Below are 21,094 nucleotides of genomic sequence, written 5' to 3' on the forward strand. Positions count from 1 at the left end.
ATATTGTAACACACCCTTGATGAAAATACTTAAGTGTTTGTGGGTGTGCAAAGAGTGACTCAGTGGATTTGTGGATGTTTATCTATGCACTGTGTGTGTACAGAGATTGACATCACGTGCTGGGACACGGACCCTGTAATGGAGGACAGCGACTAGACGATGGCGGAGTAGTACAGTCCGGTGGAGGGAAGTAGAAACAACGCATCATCAACGACGAAACTGATTTTTTTTAAAGTAATAATAACAAGTCTTGCATAAAAAAAAAAAATCTGTATAATGTTCTAGAATAAAACAAAAATTTGTTAGCCACCGAAAAGGTTGTCGAGTTATTGTTAGAGATGCTAATTGGTTGATGAGCTCTTGTTTTTTTATTTATTTCTTAGATTTCTCCTTATTTGCAATGCAGAGTAAATAGCAGGGAGTGACAACTACTTTCTTGCGTACTTATATACACAGCTCAGTAGCTCACATCTGTGTCTTCTACAGCAGATATGACCCCTGTACCAGACAGGTAGCCTATTAAAAGGTAGTGCAAACCCTTTTGTGACCAATCACAATTATTCCTACCACAGCCCCCTCCTCTTCTCTCCCCTAACCCTGGGCCCCACCTTCCACCCTCCCTAGTGCCAAGAGTTGCCCTGCTATGGCCCTAGCTTTGGCCTGGGGGAAGGGCGAGGGGGATCAGAGAGGAAATGGTGCCAAGTGTAATCCTGAATTTTTCAATGTGTCAGTTTGGCCATGGGGCCTTACTCGTAATCCACTGTAGGCAGATAGAGGAGGAACGGGGAACCAGGCAAAGGCATGGCGGACATCATAGTACAGGCTGGGATAGCAGTACTATTGTAGTAATACCCTAAAATATATATATGTGCAAGTCACTTTGAAAAGGAATATCTATCGTAGTTTCTTATTGTTGTGATGGTTGGCATACACACATTTCCCCTAGTCTGTTTTTCTGCTGGGAAAGTATTACTGCTATCCCAGCAGAAAATCAGACTAAAGGAAAATGTGTATATTTTTTACTACCGATTTAAAAGTGTACTAGAAATTAATATTCAGGATCTTTGAATCATGGCCATCGCTGTAGTCTCGTTTTGTTACGTCTCCAGTGAAAACTAGGCAATAACTATATCGAGAGTACTCAGATGGGAACGAGGACATTTGTCACACGTTGTGGCACTATGAACGGAACAGTGTGTCTTGTACTAAGGTTGTTGGAGAGCTGCTACAGTAGTCTCTGCTTTATAACACGATACCCTTCTTTTCAGTAGACACAAATTCACTCTTTTGCATTTCATCTGTTTCCCTCGTCCTTCTTTTAAAATTATGTTTTTCACATGCACGCCCCCTTGATGGCCTCAGAGGCACTATTGTAATTCTACCGTTGGGTCTACGTTGTTTTTGCACAGGTCTCATTCCCTGCTTGACTTTCACCCAGTCATCTCAGTTCTGATTTCACTCATAGTCTAAGTGAGAAACAGTACAGTAGACTAGCTTCGCCAGTAGGCCTTAGAAATTATTTTGATCATCAAGACTCATTATCCTCTTTATTAATGTTATTAATGCTCCAATGTTTAGGACAGATGATTATTGACGCGACCCCCCCCCCCCACATGGCTTGTAGACTGTCTTTCTCAGTCTTCCTTCATATGATCTAGAGGTTGTTTCTTATTGTTACTGTTCAAGGGTAGTTTCATTTCTGAGATTCCACACCTCTGATCTGATTCTAAATAAATCCTGTCTTTCTTATCCTTAGAGATGGAACAGTTCTATGTTGTTATATCTCTGTTCTTACCGCAGAGTTCTGAGTGGGAACCAGCAAGCAATAAGAAAGAAAAAAAACAATGTCGTTTTTTGTCCTGTAAATAGCGTTTGATATTTAGTAATATACAACTAATGATCGACTAACACTTTTTTTTGTCATTGTGGCCCTTATGATTATGACACTTTGAATTGAGGCTCGTTGTGGGATTGAGTGAGATTTTTAAATGAAGTTTCTTTGAAGAGAGATTTGAAATGTGAGTCGTGGTGGGATTCCATATCCCTCGCAGCCTTTTCTGTATATGAGAATCCCCTAATGCTTGGTAAGAGCCGACCAACCCGCATCTTTAGCAGTAACTGACACCGTTTCCACATAATTTCAATGTATACTTCTTCACTCTGATAACCTCCTGGTTAGTGATTTATTATTCTCTCCCTATTGCACTACTAGGAGACTACTACTCTACTACTACTACCCCTAATACTCGCCCCAAAGCAAGGCTTAGCTGTTCCTTGTCTTAACTAATCTCTTTTTATTTAAAAGATAGAAATAAAAAGATTCTCTTCCCTCTTTTGCTTCCGCTTCTCACACACTCTGTTTTTTAAATAAGCGCAAGATCTTTTGTGACATGCTAAGTGCTGATGTATGTTAATAAAAGACTTAAAAACCTCCAAACGATGACTTCAGAGTTTTGATTTTAACATTTTTTATTTTTGCCCCCTTCTCCCCAATCCAGTTGTACAATTGGGGCAGCAGGTTGCCTAGTGGTTAGAGCATTGGGCCAGTAACCAAAAGGTTGCTGGATCGAATCCCTGAGCTGACATGGTAAAAATCTGTCGTTCTGCACCTGAACAAGGCAGTTAACCCACTGTTCCCCGGTAGGCCATCATTGTAAATAAGAATTTGTTCTTAACTGACTTGCCTAGTTAAATAAAATAAAAAATGATTATTAAAAAAAATCCAATGCAACCTTGAGCACTGAAATATTATCATGACTTATGGAGGAAGTGCAAAGGGAAACGCTAGCATCATAGAATTAACATTAGAATGAACATTGGCATCCCTGCAACGTGACTAAAATGACATCCGTGTTGGACGTTCACTGTTTTATTTACATTTAAATTATCTAGCAATCAAATATCTCTTCAAAGCAGGTATGATCATGAACACAAAACATCCAGCAACATTGAAACACAAGTCTGTCAAAGCCACTTGTCATGTTTGTTTTTAATCTATATTTTTATTCAACTGCACTTTATTAAAGAGATGTTGGTACCATCGACTTAGCCATAGTCCAGGTATGGTTCTATGAAGACCCTTTCTCACAGGTATACATAGAACACATAGGCTGTGTCCCATATGGCACCCTATTCCCCATATAGTTCCTATGGGCCCCGGTCAAAAGTACTATATAGGTAGTAGGGGGACATTTTTGCTATGCATTCCATACAATACAGTAGTAGCAGCAGATGTAGGAGTGACTAACAGAGAACAGCTCCTGCAGTCAGATGTATACAGAACACTTTGCATGCTACATGCTGTACAGACAGTCACAGTGGAGCAGGTATGTATTTGTGAGGAGGTGTCACAGAGAGTCCATACTATGGCAGGGCCACGTCCTGCTATAAGCCATATCAATCTGTAGCCTGTCTGGACCGATATGCTTCCTTGGATGGTAAATACATGTCTGTTTTGAATTCCTCAAATGGAGGATATCCCACAGTGATGCCAACCCAATATTAGAGGAACGGTCCATTCTGTCAGGGCATTTTATTGATCTCCTCAAAATGGCTGCCACATTGCCAGCTAGACAGTTGATGTACCCGGGCACAGAGGTAGAGGACTCATCTTTGTACCGTTAAAGCGTCAGTGACATTAAAGCAATCTCCATTTTGAAGTAGTCCATATTCTTCTTCACGATTGACTGATCCCTCCTCATAACCCGGTTGGACATGACTCCAACAGGGTCACCAGGATGGACCAGCCAAGGAAGTTGGAGTCCCACCCAGTTGAATACATTAAAGTGGTGGAAGCCCTCAATGGCGCTGAAAATACTAATACCTTTTGGCCACTAGAGGCCTCTCATTCTCTATGATATGGGTCCAGTTCCAACTGTGTTGAGTGACCCCTGGGTTAGGAGATGGGAAACTGTCAGTCGTCAGACACTACTGACAGTCCCAGTCCCACACTAGTAGCTAGAAGCCATGTAACCTAGCCCAGTGGCCCATATCCATTGTGCTCTGACTATGTTCAGCACTGGCCACACAGCTGACGTTCCCATTCACTCTATGTAAACAGACTCTGAGCTAGCACTCTGGCCTGGTGGTTGCCAAGCAACACGTAGGCCAACAGAGGAAGGATGACAGTTTACACCTCTGTCTTTTCCTTCTGTGGCAGAGGAGGGGAAAGAGAAAATGAAAACCGCATAAACAAAATAACAGTTGTACAATTAAATAAGCGACTGGAATCGAGGCATGACAGCTCAGAAACAATTGTCAATCAAACAAGAAGACTGTATATGACATGTTGTGTGATTTAAACAGAAAACATTTGGCAAAATAATATTTAACATTACTTCTACATTCAAGCATGGATAGAAAGACCTCAAATTAGTGTTCATTTTAAGTTACACTTATATCATCAATCTGTACATTCAGGGGCCATGATAATCAGCTTCAATTGATTGTTCCAAAAAAGGGAAACTCCTAAGCTCTCAAAATGATTGTCTAAATGCAATTTGTATACTGTAAAAAAAAACTAAAACAGCATCTGGAATAAACTTAATGGACTGCCTCAATTTTAGGTTTTCACAAGATAACCACAACTACCTTAATATATAAATAAGTGCTCTTTGACATTCCCCTATTGCCCCTCGCTTCAAACTGCAATACTTTTCTTTACCTCTCAGTAATAACATCTCTATTTACAGGAATGGCCTCAAGTAGCTTTCTCTCATGCTCTCTTTCTCCTCTCACCCCTTTTTCTCTCTCTCTCGCCCTCCTGTCTCTCCATCTCTTTCTTTCCGTTGGGTACTGTATGTTCCCTACCTGCACATTTGTATAACCTGCTGTGCCCCAAACTGTAATGGTGGTGTTCCTTGGATTGAAGACCTCCAATCCAATTCCCTAACTCGAGCCCCCTTGAGGGCTGAACCAAGCTGACAAGCTTCCTAATTTGTCCAAGCATCTCAAGGGTACTGCCAGGTAAGCCCATCAAATAATGCATTAATTTCAGTGGTTACATAATGTGATTGAATTGGGTTACATAACAGCTAATAACAAAGAGGTGGACCTTGGTGGGTAACATGGTTCCTAATAGGCTGAGAAGGGTAGTAAAGGGGGTCCGTTTTGGATGGATTCAGAAGAGGGAAATACTTTGGCCTTGATGCAATCAACGCACTATTGTTCATATCTCACTCACGATTTTTCCCCTGCAAAAGCATCTGGGGCACGACTGCGAAATCAAAATATGAAAGTAATTTCAGATTAAGCCGACATGCAGGGTTTACCGTGAATGCAGTCTCCGCTGACGGGGAACATTGCCTTTAAATGTAATCATGCTGTAACGCTGATCATCAGCGCTACGGACTGAATTCAGCGCTTAATCACACTAGCTGTGAAAAATGTTTTGAAAACGGACAAAATATTCCCAAAATATAATTGGTTGTGAGTGACAAGGAAAAGCACTTGTTTAAAGCGTCTTTAGTACCCCCCTGTCTGAAAGTCATTCAAAACACCATTGGTGCCGAGAGAAGGGGTCAGATACTATGAGAGAGAGAGAGAAACCCATGAATAGCTAAATAATATTTGAGGGAAAAAGGAACGAAAATCCTGTGTCTGCAATTGCTGCATGGTGATGGGTTTGCTTTGCTACCATGACAGTTTCAATTTTCTGTAATGGTATCTGCTGTATGCACTGTAGCACACGCATGGCAATGTGAAGGAGTGTTTCACAGTCACATCTAGCCTGATGAGTAGCTTGAGAGGGAGAGAAGAGAGAAATGGATTTACAATCTCGATGAAACGCTTCACTGATGGACAGATAGCGACCATTAGGAAGTAATTTACAACCCAGAGAGGGAGAGAAAGGAAATCTTATGATTAGCAATATGAATTATTTATACAAAGGTTAAAATTCTTCAGATAGAGGGAACTTATTCCTGCTGGAAAAAGGCTGCTGTCTCCCTTTGTACTTGATTGGACTAATGATTTAGGAGCTAGACCACACACGCACAACCATACACTTGCTTGCACGCACACATGCACACACACACACACACGCACACAGTCGTCCATACACCGAGGAGCAACAATCCCCAGCTGTGGTTTATTAAATTGATATTCATAGTCCACATAGTCCCAGAACATCTTGAAGATATGACAGTAATGATGAAGAGCTTTTTCAATACAAAACAATGTTTCCATTGCACATCACAATTCTCAGAGCAGGGTAATAGCTACTGAGTTCAGCAACTCTCTTGGTCCTTCACTGTTAATGTTATACAACAGGAGCAAACCAGAGCTACTAGAGGTCTTTCTACCTGGAGTCGCTAGGGGGCCAAGGCATCATAGGCAACAGACAGTTCCAGGGAGCCATGGCAACAGCAGACTCATATACTGAGAGCACAAAACATTAGGAACACCTTTCCATGACAGACTGACCAGATGAATCTAGGTGAACGCTATGATCACTTATTGATGCCACTTATTAAATCCACTTCAATCTGTGTAGATAAAGGGGAGGAGACATGTTAAAGAATGATTTTTCAGTGGTGTAAAGTACTTGTAGTACTTTCATGTATTTTTACTTAAGTCGTTTTTGGGGGTATCTGTACTTTACTATTTATATTTTTGACAACTTTTACGAAAGAAAATTATGTACTTTTTACTCCATACATTTTCCCTGACACCCAAAAGTACTCGTTACATTTTGAATGCTCAGAAGTACAGGAAAATGGTCCAATTCACACACTTATCAAGAGAACAACCCTGGTCATCCCTACTGCCTTTGATCTGGGGGACTCACTAAACACATGCTTAGTTTGTAAATGATGTCTGAGTGTTGGAGCATGCCCCTGGCTATCTGTAAATGTAAAAATGAAGAAAATTATGCCGTCTGGTTTGCTTAATATAAGACATTTGAAACTACTTATACTTTTACTTTTGATACTTAAGTATATGTTTGCAATTACATTTACTTTTGATACTCAAGTATAACATTTGGGTACTTTTTCCACCACTGGGATTTTTAAGCCTTGAGACAATTGAGACATGGATTGTGTATGTGTGCCATTCAGAGGGTGAATGGGCAAGACAAAACTTTTAAGTGCCTTTGAACGGGGTATGGTAGTACAGTAAGTACCAGGCGCATGGGTTTAAGTGTGTCAAGAACTGCAACACTGCTGGATTTTTTACGCTCAACATTTTCCCGTGTGTATCAAGAATGCTCCACCACCCAAAGGACATCCAGCCAACTTGACACAATGGTGGGAAGCATTGGAGTGAACATGGGCCAGCATCCCTTTGGAACGCTTTCTATACCTTGTAGAGTCCATGTCCTGATGAATTGAGGATGTTATGAGGGCAAAAGGGGTTGCAACTCAATATTAGGAAGATGTTCCGAATGTTTTGTACACTCGGTGTAATAGCTGCTCTGCATCAGGCTGCGATGCCATGGAGAATAGAGAGATCAACACAACCAGAGAGAGAGAGAGAGAATAGAGCGAGACATGGAGGGAGACAAAGCAAGATAAAAGGGATGATGAGAGGAAGGCAGATAGGTTGTCCTCATCTCACCGCACAGAAGAAAGCAGTTTTCCCTCCTCTACCTCCTCCATCAGTCCAACTCTACAAACCAGACGCCCCTCCTCAAACCCAACCCAACGCCTCTCCACCTCAACCCAGCGTCCTTAGCTTCAGCCTCACCCCCACCTCCAGGAGGATTATTCAGGCTTACACGGCCGTGCTGCGACCCAGTAGAGGGAAGGACGTGGGCAGGCCGCAGCTCTGCTCTAGCCGCCTGAGCCCCTGGATACTTCTGAGCCCCAGCTCTGGCTGGGTGTGAGTCCGGCCCTCGCGGGGAATGGTAGTGGTGGCCTGGGCCTGCAGGGAGAGGGGCTCCGTGGGGAGGGTGTTGTGGTTGAGGTCCATGGTAGACAGCAGGTGCCCCAGGGAGTCCCAGCGTCGGGCAGTGGGCAGGCGGATCAGGGAGGAGTAGCCCCGCTCTGAGAACACTGTGACCGGAGGAGTCTTGGAGGTCTCAGTCTCCTGCTGCTCCAGCCTGGAGGTCCGGGAGGAGGGCTTGGTGTTGGTGCCCCCCCGGCTGTCAGCCAGCACCTCACAGTAGGGAGGAGGGGGGTCCTCCATCAGAACAGCCTCCTCATAGCAGGGGGGCTTTCCAAACATGTCCGTCTCTGGGGAGGAAACAGACAAACGTACATTATGTTAGTTTCCCTTTAACAATGTAAAGTGCGTTAGCATTGGAAAAGCTTACTATAAACCAAATCCATCATTATTATCAAATGCTACTTTACCATGGACACAGTCATATTAGGCCATGGTATTGTCAGTGTTTAGGTCTAAAGGTAGACCTTAGGCATCCTGTGGAAAGGGTTGTGTGGGTGATTATCATTGCTAAGCTGACTCCTGCTGGCTATTACATAATGTTAATGTAGCAGTACAATTCTGCTTTTACAAACTGTTATGCTGTTTTCAAATGAAACACAATACCTTGCTCTTGTTAAAGCTTTTAGAATGTATTAGTTTGGAAAGCCCCCCCTGCACTGATGCCTCAGTCATCTCAGATGGCTGACTATACATCTAAAGTTACTGATACCACTGCCAAGTCCAACTCCTACACTGACAGCTCTGCCTTTAAACTGTGAATCATGTGGAACACAGGTTGAGCGGTGAGCAGTCCATTGATGAGTACAGTAGCCTACAATAAAGGCTTCTTTGATGACTCAATTCGGACTCTGTGCATTTTGAAGTACTGAATGGCTTCACACACGTGCACACATTCACACACAGTGTAAAGAGAGCTTAGTTCTGACAGAAACATTCAAGCCACAAGTCGGAGGTTAAATCTACTGATGTATTCAGCACAATCATCTGGATTCACTCCCTTCAAAGCTCACAAAGAGAGAACCCACAGGAACAGAACAGGTGTGACACAAAGAGAGGGACCTGTAAAAGATGGAATGAGAGTAGAGGCGAGCGGGTAGATAGACTTGTGTCTGATTCCCACTGTAGGGCCGACCCGAGCCAAGCCTGTACTAGTGTTAACTGTGAATTAGACAATTAATTTATTTTCAGGGGAAACAAATCATTGAGAGCTTGGGACTATAAGGTTCTATCTGCATTTTTTGTCCAAATGGAGTTATTGTTCTGTTCAATGTTCTCTACCCATATAGTTTTCTAAATACCCCAATTCATGTTTTTAATTAAGTTCAAAAGAATACAAGATAAAAATTGCTGACACCATTAAAACCGATAAGGGTTCAGAACTTTCTTTTTATAGATAGAGCCTTGTGTTCGTCATGTTGATTGTAATGAAAGTATCATCAATATATTATTGTTTTGGGCTTTTGATCATCCCAGAATGTAGAACATTTATTTTAACTCTGTTTTTTCTGTCTTTGAAAACAGGTATCACTGCAATTGATACATAAAACATTGTAAGCATGCTTTGATGTGACAAACAGTCAGGTAGCACGAGGCAATAACATGAAATCTGTAAAATAATTAGTGGGCGGTAAAGTACATTCAGCTGTATGAAGTGTTCACGCCCCCAGGGTTTACCATATAGGGACGACTTCCTTTTGAATTACGTCGTGTGCGGTTAGTACAGTTGAGACGTCATAGGTCATTCACGCCTGGAAACTCTAATACACTTGTGGTTTGAACAACAGAATACAAGTCAGAGATAAGGATGTGGAGCAAACGGGTGCAGTCATATCTCCTTGGACTCTGACAACTCGGTGATGAATCCAGAGGGTTGTAAATGTAGCTAGCTAAGCTAATAACAATGACACATCCTCTGACCACACCTCTGGAGTACTTTATTTGTAGTGCTTTGATAGTGCTACTTCCTCCAGTGTGGAAACCCAGGCTGATAAAGGGAGAGGTACTACTAATCATAAACTCAATTTTCCAGCCTGCATCTCTTTCAAAGACTACCCACAGCCTTTCTATACTATATAATGGGAGAACCTCAATTGCTACTCCACTCGTCCGCTCTCCTCGCCTCCTCCTCAAAACCCATTGGAGGAAGCAATGTGCTACACCCGCAATAACATCTGCTAAAAATGTGTATGTGACAAATAAAATGTGATTTGATTTGAGGAGAAGGTCAGAGAGGAGGGACCATTTGGCTTTCTCATCCAATGGGTTTTAGAGGCAAGGAGAGAAGATGCGAGGAGAATGCAGTTGAGATTCTCCCTATATATTCCAGGAAGTCATACCACTTTGCACAAAATGTTTTCCAATGGAAGAAATGTTGCTGCTCTCTAAAAACACGACAACTGATTGATGTCAAGGATATGGAATGTGTGATATGGAAATCCTCCACAGCATGTGTTGGATTCATCCAATGGCATTGAGGAATACACCACCTCAGTCATCGGCTTCATCAATAAGTGCATCGATGACGTCGTCCCCACAGTGACTGTACGTACATATCCCAACCAGAAGCCATGGATAACAGGCAACAGCCGCATTGTGCTAAGGGCTAGAGCTGCCGTTTTTAAGGAGCGGGAGACTAATCCAGACACTTATAAGAAATCCCGCTTCATGTCTTCAGACGAACCATCAAACAAGAAAAGCATCAATACAGGATTAAGATTGAATCCTACTACACCGGCTCTGAAGCTCGTCAGATGTGGCAGGGCTTGAAAACTATTACAGACTACAAAGGGAAACCCAGACGGGAGCTGCCCAGTGACGCGAGCCAATCAGACGAGATAAATGCCTTTTATGCCTGCTTCGAGGCAAGCAACACTGAAGCATGCACGAGAGCACCAGCTGTTCTGGATGACTGTGTGACAACACTCTCGGTAGCCGATGTGAACAAAACCTTTTAAACAGGTCAACATTCACAAAGCCGCTGGCCCAGACGGATTACCAGGACGTGTACTCAAAGCATGTGCGGACCAACTGTCAAGTGTCTTCACTGACATTTTCAACCTCTCCCTGACCGAGTCTGTAATACCAACATGTTTCAAGCAGACCACCAAGCGAAGGTAACCTGCCTAAATGATTACAGCCCCGTGGCACTCAAGTCGGTAGCCATGAAGTGCTTTGAAAGGCTGGTCATGGCTCACATCAACAGCATCCTCCCGGACACCCTAGACCCACTCCAATTTGCATACCGCCCCAACAGATCCACAGATGACGCAATCTCAATCGCACTCCACACTGCTCTTTCTCACCTGGACAAAAGGAACACCTATGTGAGAATGCTGTTCATTGACTACATCTCAGCGTTCAACACCATAGTGTCCACGAAGCTCATCACTAAGCTAAGGACTCTGGAACTAAACACCTCCCTCTGCAACTGGATCCTGGACTTCCTGATGGGCTGCCCCCAGGTGGTAAGAGTAGGCAACAACACGTATGCCACACTGATCCTTAACACTGGGGCCCCTCAGGGGTGTGTACTTAGTCCCCTCCTGTATTCCATGTTCACCCACGACTGGGTGGCCAAACACGACTCCAACACCATCATTAAGTTTGCTGATGACATAACAGTGGTAAGCCTGATCACCGACAACGATGAGATGGCCTATAGGGAGGAGGTCAGAGGACTGGCAGTGTGGTGCCAGGACAACAAACTCTCCCTCAATGTGAGCAAGACAAAGGAGCTGATCATGAACTACAGGAAAAGGCAGGCTGAACAGGCCCCCATTAACATCGACGGGGCTGTACTGGAGCGGGTCGAGAGTTTCAAGTTCCTTGGTGTCCACATCACCAACGAACTATCATGGTCCAAACATACCAAGACAGTCGTGAAGAGGGCATGACAAAACCTTTTCCCCCACAGGAGAGTGAAAAGATTTGACATCCTCAAAAGGTTCTACAACTGCACCATTGAGAGAACCCTGACTGGTTGCATCACCGCCTGGTATGGCAACTGCTCGGCATCTGACCGTAAGGTGCTACAGATGGTAGTGCGTACGGCCCAGTACATCACTGGAGGCAAGCTTCCTCCCAACCAGGACCTATATAATAGGCCTTGTCAGAGGAAAGCCCATACAATTATCAGAGACTCCAGTCACCCAAGTTATAGACTGTTTTCTCTGCTACCGCACGGCAAGCGGTAACGGAGCGTCAAGTCTAGGACCAAAAGGCTCCTCAACAGCTTCTAATCCCAAGCCATAAGATTGCTGAACAATTCATAAAATCGCCTATGGACTATTTCCATTGACCCACCCCCCTTGTACACTTCTGCTACTCACTGTTAGTATGTTACCTATGCATAGTCACTTCACCCCCACCTACATGTACAGATTACCTCAACTAGCCTGTACCCCCGCACACGGACTCGGTACCGGTGCCCCCTGTATATAGCCTCGTTATTGTTACGGATCCCTATGGAACTTTCATTACGCACACCTGTCCCTATTCCCACTGATTAGTATGTGTATAAGTGTGCCCTTTGGTTTCCATTGGGCTGTCCATTATTGTTACAATGTGCGTGTGAGTACCAGTGCTGTGTGTTTTGGCTTTTATGCCATTGTGGATTTCGCAGATGATTATGGGTCTCGTCCCGTGTGTTAATCATTGTGCGCGTGTGTTATTTATTTGAGGTTGTCCTCGCTCTTTTGTTTGGGTTTCAACCCTGTGTTTTTGTATAGTGTTTGTTTGGTCTTCGTCCCTGCGTGCTTTACAAGGCACGCCATAATTTGGGTACAATACAAAACCCTATTACGCATTCCTGCGCCTGTCTCCCGAATAATTTATGCCGACGTGACAGTTGTTATTCTTATTGTGTTACTTTTTATTTTAGTCTACTTGGTAAATATTTTCTTCTTCTTGACCTGCACTGTTGGTTAAGGGCTTGTAAGTAAGCATTTCAAGGTAAAGTCTAAACTTCTTGTATTCGGCACATGTGACAAATAAAGTTTGATTTGAAGTGTTGTCACGGTGGCACTGATGTACAGCTATGTACAGTTGCCTTTAAACAGCTTGGAAAATTACAGAAAATGATGTCATGGCTTTAGATGCTTCTGATAGGTTAATTGACATCATTTGAGTCAATTGGAGGTGTACCTGTGGAAGTATTTCAAGGCCTACCTTCAAACTCCGTGCCTCTTTGCTTGACATCATGGGGAAATCAAAAGAAATCAGCCAAGACCTCAGAAAAAGAATTGTGGACCTCCACAAGTCTGGTTGATCCTTGGGAGCAATTTCCAAATGCCTGAAGGTACCACCACGTTCATCTGTACAAACAACAGTACGCAAGTATAAACACCATGGGACCACACAGCCATCATACCGCTCAGGAAGGAGACGCGTTCTCTCTCCTAGAGATGAACGTACTTTGGTGCGAAAAGTGCAAATAAATCCCAGAACAACAGCAAAGGACCTTGTGAAGATGCTGGAGGAAAGAGGTACAAAAGTATCTATATCCACAGTAAAACGAGTCCTATATAGCGAAATAACCTGAAAGGCCGCTCAGCAACGAAGAAGCCACTGCTCCAAAACAGCCCTAAAAAAGCCAGACTATGGTTTGCAACTGCACATGGGGGCAAAGATTGTACTTTTTGTAGAAATGTCCTCTGGTCTGATGAAACAAAAATAGAACTGTTTGGCATAATGACCATCGTTATGTTTGGAGGAAAAAGGGGGAGGCTTGCAAGCTGAAGAACACCATCCCAACGGTGAAGCATGGGGGTGGCAGCATCATGTTGTGGGGGTGCTTTGCTGCAGAAGGGATTGGTGCACTTCACAAAATGGATGGCATCATGAGGGAGGAAGGTTATGTGGATATATTGAAGCAACATCTCAAGGCATCAGTCAGGATGTCAAAGCTTGGTCGCATATGCATCTTCAATGACCCCAAGCATACTTCCAAAGTTGTGGCAAACTGGCTTAAGGACAACAAAGTCAAGGTATTGGAGTGGCCATCACAAAGCCCTGACCTCAAGCCAATAGAAAATTTGTGGGCAGAACTGAAAAAGCGTGTGCGAGCAAGGAGGCCTACAAACCTGACTCAGTTACATCAGCTATGTCAGGAGGAATGGGCCAAAATTCACCCAACTTATTGTGGGAAGCTTTTGTAAGGCTACCTGAAACGTTTGACCCAAGATAAACAATTTAAAGGCAATGCTACCAAATACTAATTAAGTGTACAGTCCTGGCCAAAAGTTTTGAGAATGACACAAATATTAATTTTCACAAAGGCTGCTGCCTCAGTTTGTATGATGACAATTTGCATATACTCCAGAATGTTATGAAGAGTGATCAGATGAATTGCAATTAATTGCAAAGTCCCACTTTGCCATGCAAATGAACTGAATCCCCAAAAAACATTTCCACTGCATTTCAGCCCTGCCACAAAAGGACCAGCTGACATCATGTCAGTGATTCTCTCGTTAACACAGGTGTGAGTGTTGACGAGGACAAGGCTGGAGATCACTCTGTCATGCTGATTGAGCTCGAATAACAGACTGGAAGCTTCAAAAGGAGGGTGGTGCTTGGAATCATTGTTCTTCCTCTGTCAACCATGGTTACCTGCAAGGAAACACGTGCCGTCATCATTGCTTTGCACAAAAAGGGCTTCACAGGCAAGGATATTGCTGCCAGCAAGATTGTATCTAAATCAACCATTTATCAGATCATCATGAACTTCGAGAGCGGTTCAATTGTTGTGAAGAAGGCTTCAGGGTGCCCAAGAAAGTCCAGCAAGCACCAGGACCGTCTCCTAATGTTGATTCAACTGCGGGATCGGGGCACCACCAGTACAGAGCGTGCTCAGTAATGGCAGCAGGCAGGTGTGAGTGCATCTGCATGCACAGCGAGGCGAAGACTTTTGTAGGATGGCCTGGTGTCAAGAAGGGCAGCAAAGAAGCCACTTCTATCCAGGAAAAACATCAGGGACAGACTGATATTCTGCAAAAGGTACAGTGATTGGACTGCTGAGGACTGGGGTAAAGTCATTCTCTCTGATGAATCCCCTTTCCGATTGTTTGGGGCATCCGGAAAAAAGCTTGTCCGGAGAAGACAAGGTGAGCGCTACCATCAGTCCTGTGACATGCCAACAGTAAAGCATCCTGAGACCATTCATGTGTGGGGTTGCTTCTCAGCCAAGGGAGTGGGCTAACTCACAATTTTGCCTAAGAACACAGCCATGAATAAAGAATGGTACCAACACATCCTTCGAGAGCAACTTCTCCCAACCATCCAGGAACAGTTTGGTGACGAACAATGCCTTTTCCAGCATGATGGAGCACCTTGCCATAAGGCAAAAGTGATAACTAAGTGGCTCGGGGAACAAAACATTGATATTTTGGGTCCATGGCCAGGAAACTCCCCAGACCTTAATCCCAGTGAGAACTTGTGGTCAATCCTCAAGAGGCGGGTGGACAAACAAAAAAACCCAAATTCTGACAAACTCCAAGCATTGATTATGCAAGAATGGGCTGCCATCAGTCAGGATGTGGCCCAGAAGTTAATTGACAGCATGCCAGGGCGGATTGCAGAGGTCTTGAAAAAGAAGGGTCAAAATATGCAAATATGCAAATATTGACTCTTTGCTTCAACTTCATGTAATTGTCAATAAAAGCCTTTGACACTTATGAAATGCTTGTAATTATACTTCAGTATTCCATAGTAACATCTGACAAAAATATCTAAAGACACTGAAGCAGCAAACTTTGGAAATTAATATTTGTGTCATTCTCAAAACTTTTGGCCACGACTGTACATGCCCTGTATGTGTCCACATATTCACAACGAATTACACTATAGTTTTTATGATCTCTTTTTCCACCACACATTGATAATGCCCTGCTCTGGTCTCTAATATTAGCCCCAGCCACTATATGTATGAATAACAATGACTTCCATACGGTAATAATGGAGGCCCAGAACACTGGGAGATGAAAGGAGTGTTTCATGTGCTGCGCCAGGCGGCTGTTTGTTTCCAGTGTCAGCAATACCTCCAAACCTAGAGAGGGCCACAGGTGCAGAGGGCTGGAAGGGCCGTGGAGGAGTATGGAGGGTGGTGGAATGGCGGGGGGGCAAGGCTCAGGGACTATCCAGAGGGGAGCCACCTTCATTGGGGACAGGATTGCTAATCTCATTTTATGTCCTGGAGCTATAATGACATTTGGGGGAGAGTATCCCCATTTTTCTACCACTCTGAGGTGCACCCCTTAACCAGCCTGTCCTTTCTACCTTGGTACTGAGTTCCTCTGTCTGGCTGTTGTGCTTGCTAGCCCTCTCTATTTCAGTGGCTGCTGCTAGCCTACCTTTCACGCCACTGACTGTCACGCCGTTAGCGCCTACTAAGTGTCGATCTGCTAGCAGTCTCTGCTGTGCTGCCAACTCTGCCACTGCTCTGCCCACACACCGCCTACGCTACAGCGCTAACTGTCACCATGTCACCCACGAAGGAACACAGCTACAGATACAACAAGAGCCTACAGCAAACCTTCATAGTCACTGCTGTCATGCCTGTAGCATGTAATGTACAGAAAACTGCAGTTCTCTCCTGGGTTATGCTCTTTGTGTGTTTATATTGCTCTCATATTGAACTGGAAAAGGAGCTGTAAAGAGGTTGCATGGTAAATATCAGAAACAAAGAGCTAAATCAAAAAAATATATATTTGTCACATGCGCCAAATACAACAGGTGTAGACCTTATAGTGAAATGCTTACTTACTTACTAACCAACAATGCAGTTTTAAGAAATAGAAGTGTTTGGTAAAAAAATATATAAGTAAAAAAACAAAAATAACAAATAGTTAGAGTTGCAGTAAAATAAGAGTAGCGAGGCTATATACACAGTGTACCGGAACAGACTCGATGTGCGGGGGCACAGGTTAGTTCGAAGTAATTGAGGTAATATGTACATGTAGGTAGAGTTAGTGACTATGCATAGATAATAACCAGAGAGTAGCAGCAGTGTAAAAGAGGGCGTGGGGGTGGGGGGGACAATGCAAATAGTCTGGGTAGCCATTTGATTAGCAGTTCAGGAGTCTTATGGCTTGGGGGTAGAAGCTGTTAAGACACTTCTTGGACCTAGACTTGGCACTCCGGTGCCGCTTGCAATGCGGTATTAGAGATAACAGTCTATGACTAGGGTGGCTGGACCATTTTTAGGGCCTTCCTCTGACACCGCCTAGTATAGAGGTCCTAGATGGCAGGAAGCTTGGCCCCAGTGATGTACTGGGCCATACGCACTACCCTCAGTATGTGCGTTGCGGTCGGAGGCCAAGCAGTTGCCATACCAGGCAGTGATGCAACCAGTCAGGATGCTCTCGATGGTGCAGCTGTAGAACCTTTTGAGGATCTGAGGACCCATGCCAAATCTTTTCAGTCTCCTGAGGGGGAATAAGCTTTATTGTGCCCTCTTCACCACTGTCTTGGTGTGTTTGGACCAGTTTGTTGGTGATGTGGACACCAAGGAACTTGAAGCTCTCAACCTGCTCTGTTACAGCCCTGTTAATGAGAATGGGGGTGTGCTCGGTCCTCCTTTTCCTGTAGTCCACAATCATCTCCTTTGTCTTGATCATGTTGAGGGAGAGGTTGTTGTCCTGGCACCACACGGCCGTGTCTTTGACCTCCTGCCTATAGGCTGTCTCATCGTTGTCGGTGATCAGGCCTACCACTGTTGCGTCGTCGGCAAACTTAATGATCCTGTTGGAGTCGTGCCTGGCCATGCAGTCATGGGTGAACAGGGAGTACAGGAGGGGACTGAGCACGCACCCATGAGGGGACTCCATGTTGAGGATCAGCGTGGCAGATGTGTTGTTACCTACCCTTACCGCCTGGGGGCGGCCCGTCAGGAAGTCCAGGATCCAGTTGCAGAGGGATGTCTTTAGTCCCAGAGTCTTTAGCTTAGTGATGAGCTTTGAGGGCACTATGGTGTTGAACACTGAGCTGTAGTCAATGAATAGCATTCTCACATAGGTGTTCTTTTTGTCCAAGTGGGAAAGGGAAGTGTGGAGTGCAATAGAGATTGCATCATCTGTGGATATGTTGGGGCGGTATGCAAATTGGAGTGGGTCTTGGGTTTCTGGGATAATGGTGTTGATGTGAGCTATGACCAGCCTTTCGAAGCACTTCATTGCTACAGGCGTGAGTGCTACGGGTCGGTAGTCATTTAGGCAAGTTACCTTACTGTTCTTGGGCACAGGGACTATGGTGGTCTGCTTGAAACATGTTGGTATTACAGACTCAGTCTGGGACAGGTTGAAAATGGCAGTGAAGACACTTGCCAGTTGGTCAGTGCATGCTCGGAGTGCACGTCCTGGCAATCCATCTGGCCCTGCGGCCTTGTGAATGCTGACCTGTTTAAAGGTCTTACTCACACCGGCTACGGAGAGTGTGATTAAACAGTCGCCTGGAACAGCTGATGCTCTCATGCATGTTTCAGTGTTGCTTGCCTCGAAGCGAGCATAGAAGTAATTTAGCTTGGTTGAAGTGTGTATGATTCAAAGTACTGCAGTCTAATCTTAGTCATAGTGCGTGCGTGCGTGCATCAGTGTGGTAGAATATTCAAAGCCGTAAAGAAAAGTACTCTGTCGGTACATTACCTTGAGGGGAGGCCCAGCTGCCCTGTGGGAGGGAGTGAAGAATGTGCAGCGGAGGGGAGAGGGTCAGCGGGGGGCAGAAATGGAGGGGCTCTCTGGTGGGGGGTTCCCTTCCCAACACCCCTGGGCCCAGGCACTCCAATGGCTCCATCTCCAAGGCCCTCAGACACTGCTCCCTCAGCGTCTCCTCCCTCCTCTTCTTCAGATGCCGCTGGATGAAGCTACAGAAGCAGCACAGCATGACGATGAGAGCCCACACCAGCCAGAACCCAGCAAAGCAGGCCAGGAAGGTGTACGTGCCCTGGGACATCACCATGGTGATGAGAAACTAGTTGACTTGGCACTACCGAGGTGCGTGAAATGAGGAGCCAACTGGACTGGAGATACGTTAAATCAAATAGCACCGACTGTCACTGAGGAGATGGGAAAACATTTAAGTTAAAGACAGGGCTCCCGTCTCCAGAGGAGTTTGGTTGAATGTGTAGTATTCTGTTTATGTAGTCATCTTATATCAGTGTGACAGCTGATGTCTCAGATCAGCCCTGATGACAGTGTACATGATCCCTGTTAAAATGACCGGCTGTCCAGTGTCTTCATACCCACACAACAACACCCACACCAACAATACTGTCTCAGAGGCGCTTCTGTAGTCCAAAGGCCAGGTGTGATCAGTTGATTTCCAGCCTGCTAGTCACTGCAGATCAGATGTCCTATGGTTCTTTATAGGTAAAACAAGGTGATCTACATTCTCACTGCAAAACTCATTGTCTAAATCCCATCCACTGTCCACGTATCCTGAAAAAACACAGCTTAATGAAAACACAAATAAACACAGAGCACTGCTCCTCCTTCCCACTGAGATTGAAGGCCTGCTCTTCTCCCCAGCAGGCAGACTGAGAGGGCCCTCTGAGGGGTGAGGTCTGGGTGGGAGTCAGGCAGAGCAGTGCCACGTGACGCCCCTGGTCCGTCCCACAGCTGCCTCCTCCAGGACACAGGGCAAGGCCCAGGGGTTCCGTACACTCTTGCGGAGTTCTGAGCGGTTCCGTGGGGTTCTACTTGGTTCCGCGTCCCCCCTCTGGCACCCTGATCCCCAGACTATGGGTTCCGATGGGTTCTGGCACCTCAGAACTCCAGAGGACTCACAACGTCACGCTGCTCAACAAAGGGAGAGAGGGAGGAGAGAGGGCAGAGGGGACAATCATTATCAATTATGAAATACGCCCCAAAAATGGGCCTGTCTGGTAAGTGATCTCAAATGTTCAAGCATCATTATGATGGTGACCTCAGGGGGTGAGTATCAGTTTCACACATCAGAGAGGAAGGAGCAGAACCCTACATGGATCTCATGGGGAAAACAGGGCCCTTTGTGTGGGCCCCAATACTGCTGACCTCAACATAGCAGGTCATTCTCTGTCCCCACATGCCACACCCACACTCAGGGTGCACTAGCTGGGACAGTACTCAATGGAATCACTGGACCTGACCAGAAATCATAGTTATAACTAGGCCATGATGTTTTTTCCCAACCAGGAAAAAAATATGGAAATACTCTGGATCTTAGTAGCTCCTAACTAGGGCCCAGAGTTCTAACTGGTCAGGTTACATGGTCAGGAAAAACTCCAGGCCCTATATACTGAATCTTATAGACTGAGTTGTTGATACCTCTAGTAAACGTTCTAGTCGTACCGCTCTCCTCACTATCACATCATCACATTAGAGCATTTGTAATCAGGCCTTGGCCTCCATAGACCCACAAATTAATAACACTAGACTCTTATTGTCATGACTTTCTTAGAGGTGGATAAATTCCTTCCTTTACAGGTCATTGGCCTTGCTCTTTTATCTTGTATATCTCTGATAATTATCATACTTTAACACCCAGAGGTGGCATAATGCATGTCATTTGAGAAATGGATGGATGACTTATAGAATGGTGGTCAGGAAGGAGAAAGAGTGATTCCCTCATAACATCTCCAAACCTATGGAAACAATGGAAGTGTCTTTTCCCTTTCTCTGATGTTACTACCTGGCACACCTCCTGACTGTGACTCATCATGATCATGGATAGGGCTGGAGTAAGAAGCTGTGGATTGGTAAGGTTACACCACTCTACCCCAAGCTTCCTAGATTCCTCTCCTTAATCTCTCCTCTTACCTCCTTCTCCTCAGGTAGTTTATTGGAGGGTGACTGACACAAGCTGTCATCACATTTCACTTAATATACAGTATGACTAGTCCAATCTCAGCGTGCGGGCCCTGCCCCGGTGCAATCTACACAAGCGTTAATGGCTGATAGACACCTATATTACCCATTTGAGTCACGCACTGTAAAGCATTGACACCTATTCTCATGTAATAACCCAACATAGCTGTTCACTGAAACCCTTATTACGATTCTGCCATTTGTTGGTTTGACTATTCTCTGATTATTACACTGTAGTAGCCTAATACTGTTATGTCTTAATACCTATTACATCTTGATATACAGTACATGCAAATGCATTATATTCAATATCAAACATCCCACAAAAAAGGTAAATATTTAGAAGTTCATTAATTTGGAGAGGTAATAATATG

The 21,094-nt window shown here is 44.6% G+C and overlaps 2 protein-coding genes across 6 annotated transcripts in view; one reads left to right on the forward strand and one right to left on the reverse strand.

The window, feature by feature from the left end:
* Positions 1-2,437, forward strand: part of dbn1 (drebrin 1) — a 102,493-nt gene extending 100,056 nt beyond the window's left edge. For all 5 annotated transcript variants that reach the window (XM_014137985.3, XM_045693554.2, XM_014137982.3 and 2 more), the window contains one exon: positions 104-2,437. In XM_014137985.3, the coding sequence (XP_013993460.1) occupies positions 104-156 (53 nt within the window). In that variant the 3' untranslated portion in view covers positions 157-2,437. The remainder of the gene's footprint in view (positions 1-103) is intronic.
* Positions 1,741-19,666, reverse strand: prr7 (proline rich 7 (synaptic)). Its single transcript, XM_082960346.1, has 2 exons — positions 18,522-19,666; positions 1,741-8,174 (listed from the first exon to the last, which is right to left on the reverse strand). Exons 1-2 carry the CDS (start codon positions 18,832-18,834, stop codon positions 7,714-7,716), a joined length of 774 nt encoding a protein of 257 aa, XP_082816472.1. The 5' UTR covers positions 18,835-19,666; the 3' UTR covers positions 1,741-7,713.
* Between the last annotated feature and the right edge of the window lie 1,428 nt (positions 19,667-21,094).

The sequence above is a fragment of the Salmo salar genome, chromosome 13 (genome assembly GCF_965601325.2).
Source record: "Salmo salar chromosome 13, fSalSal1, whole genome shotgun sequence".
Taxonomy (NCBI): Eukaryota; Metazoa; Chordata; class Actinopteri; order Salmoniformes; family Salmonidae; genus Salmo; species Salmo salar.

Coding starts and splice junctions, on each gene's coding strand:
- prr7 (XM_082960346.1), bottom strand. CDS start 18,834: ATGGTGATGTCCCAGGGCACGTACACCTTCCTGGCCTGCTTTGCTGGG. Junction 8,175..18,521: donor CAGCTGGGCCTCCCCTCAAG/GTAATGTACCGA, acceptor TTTCCTCCCCAG/AGACGGACATGTTTGGAAAG.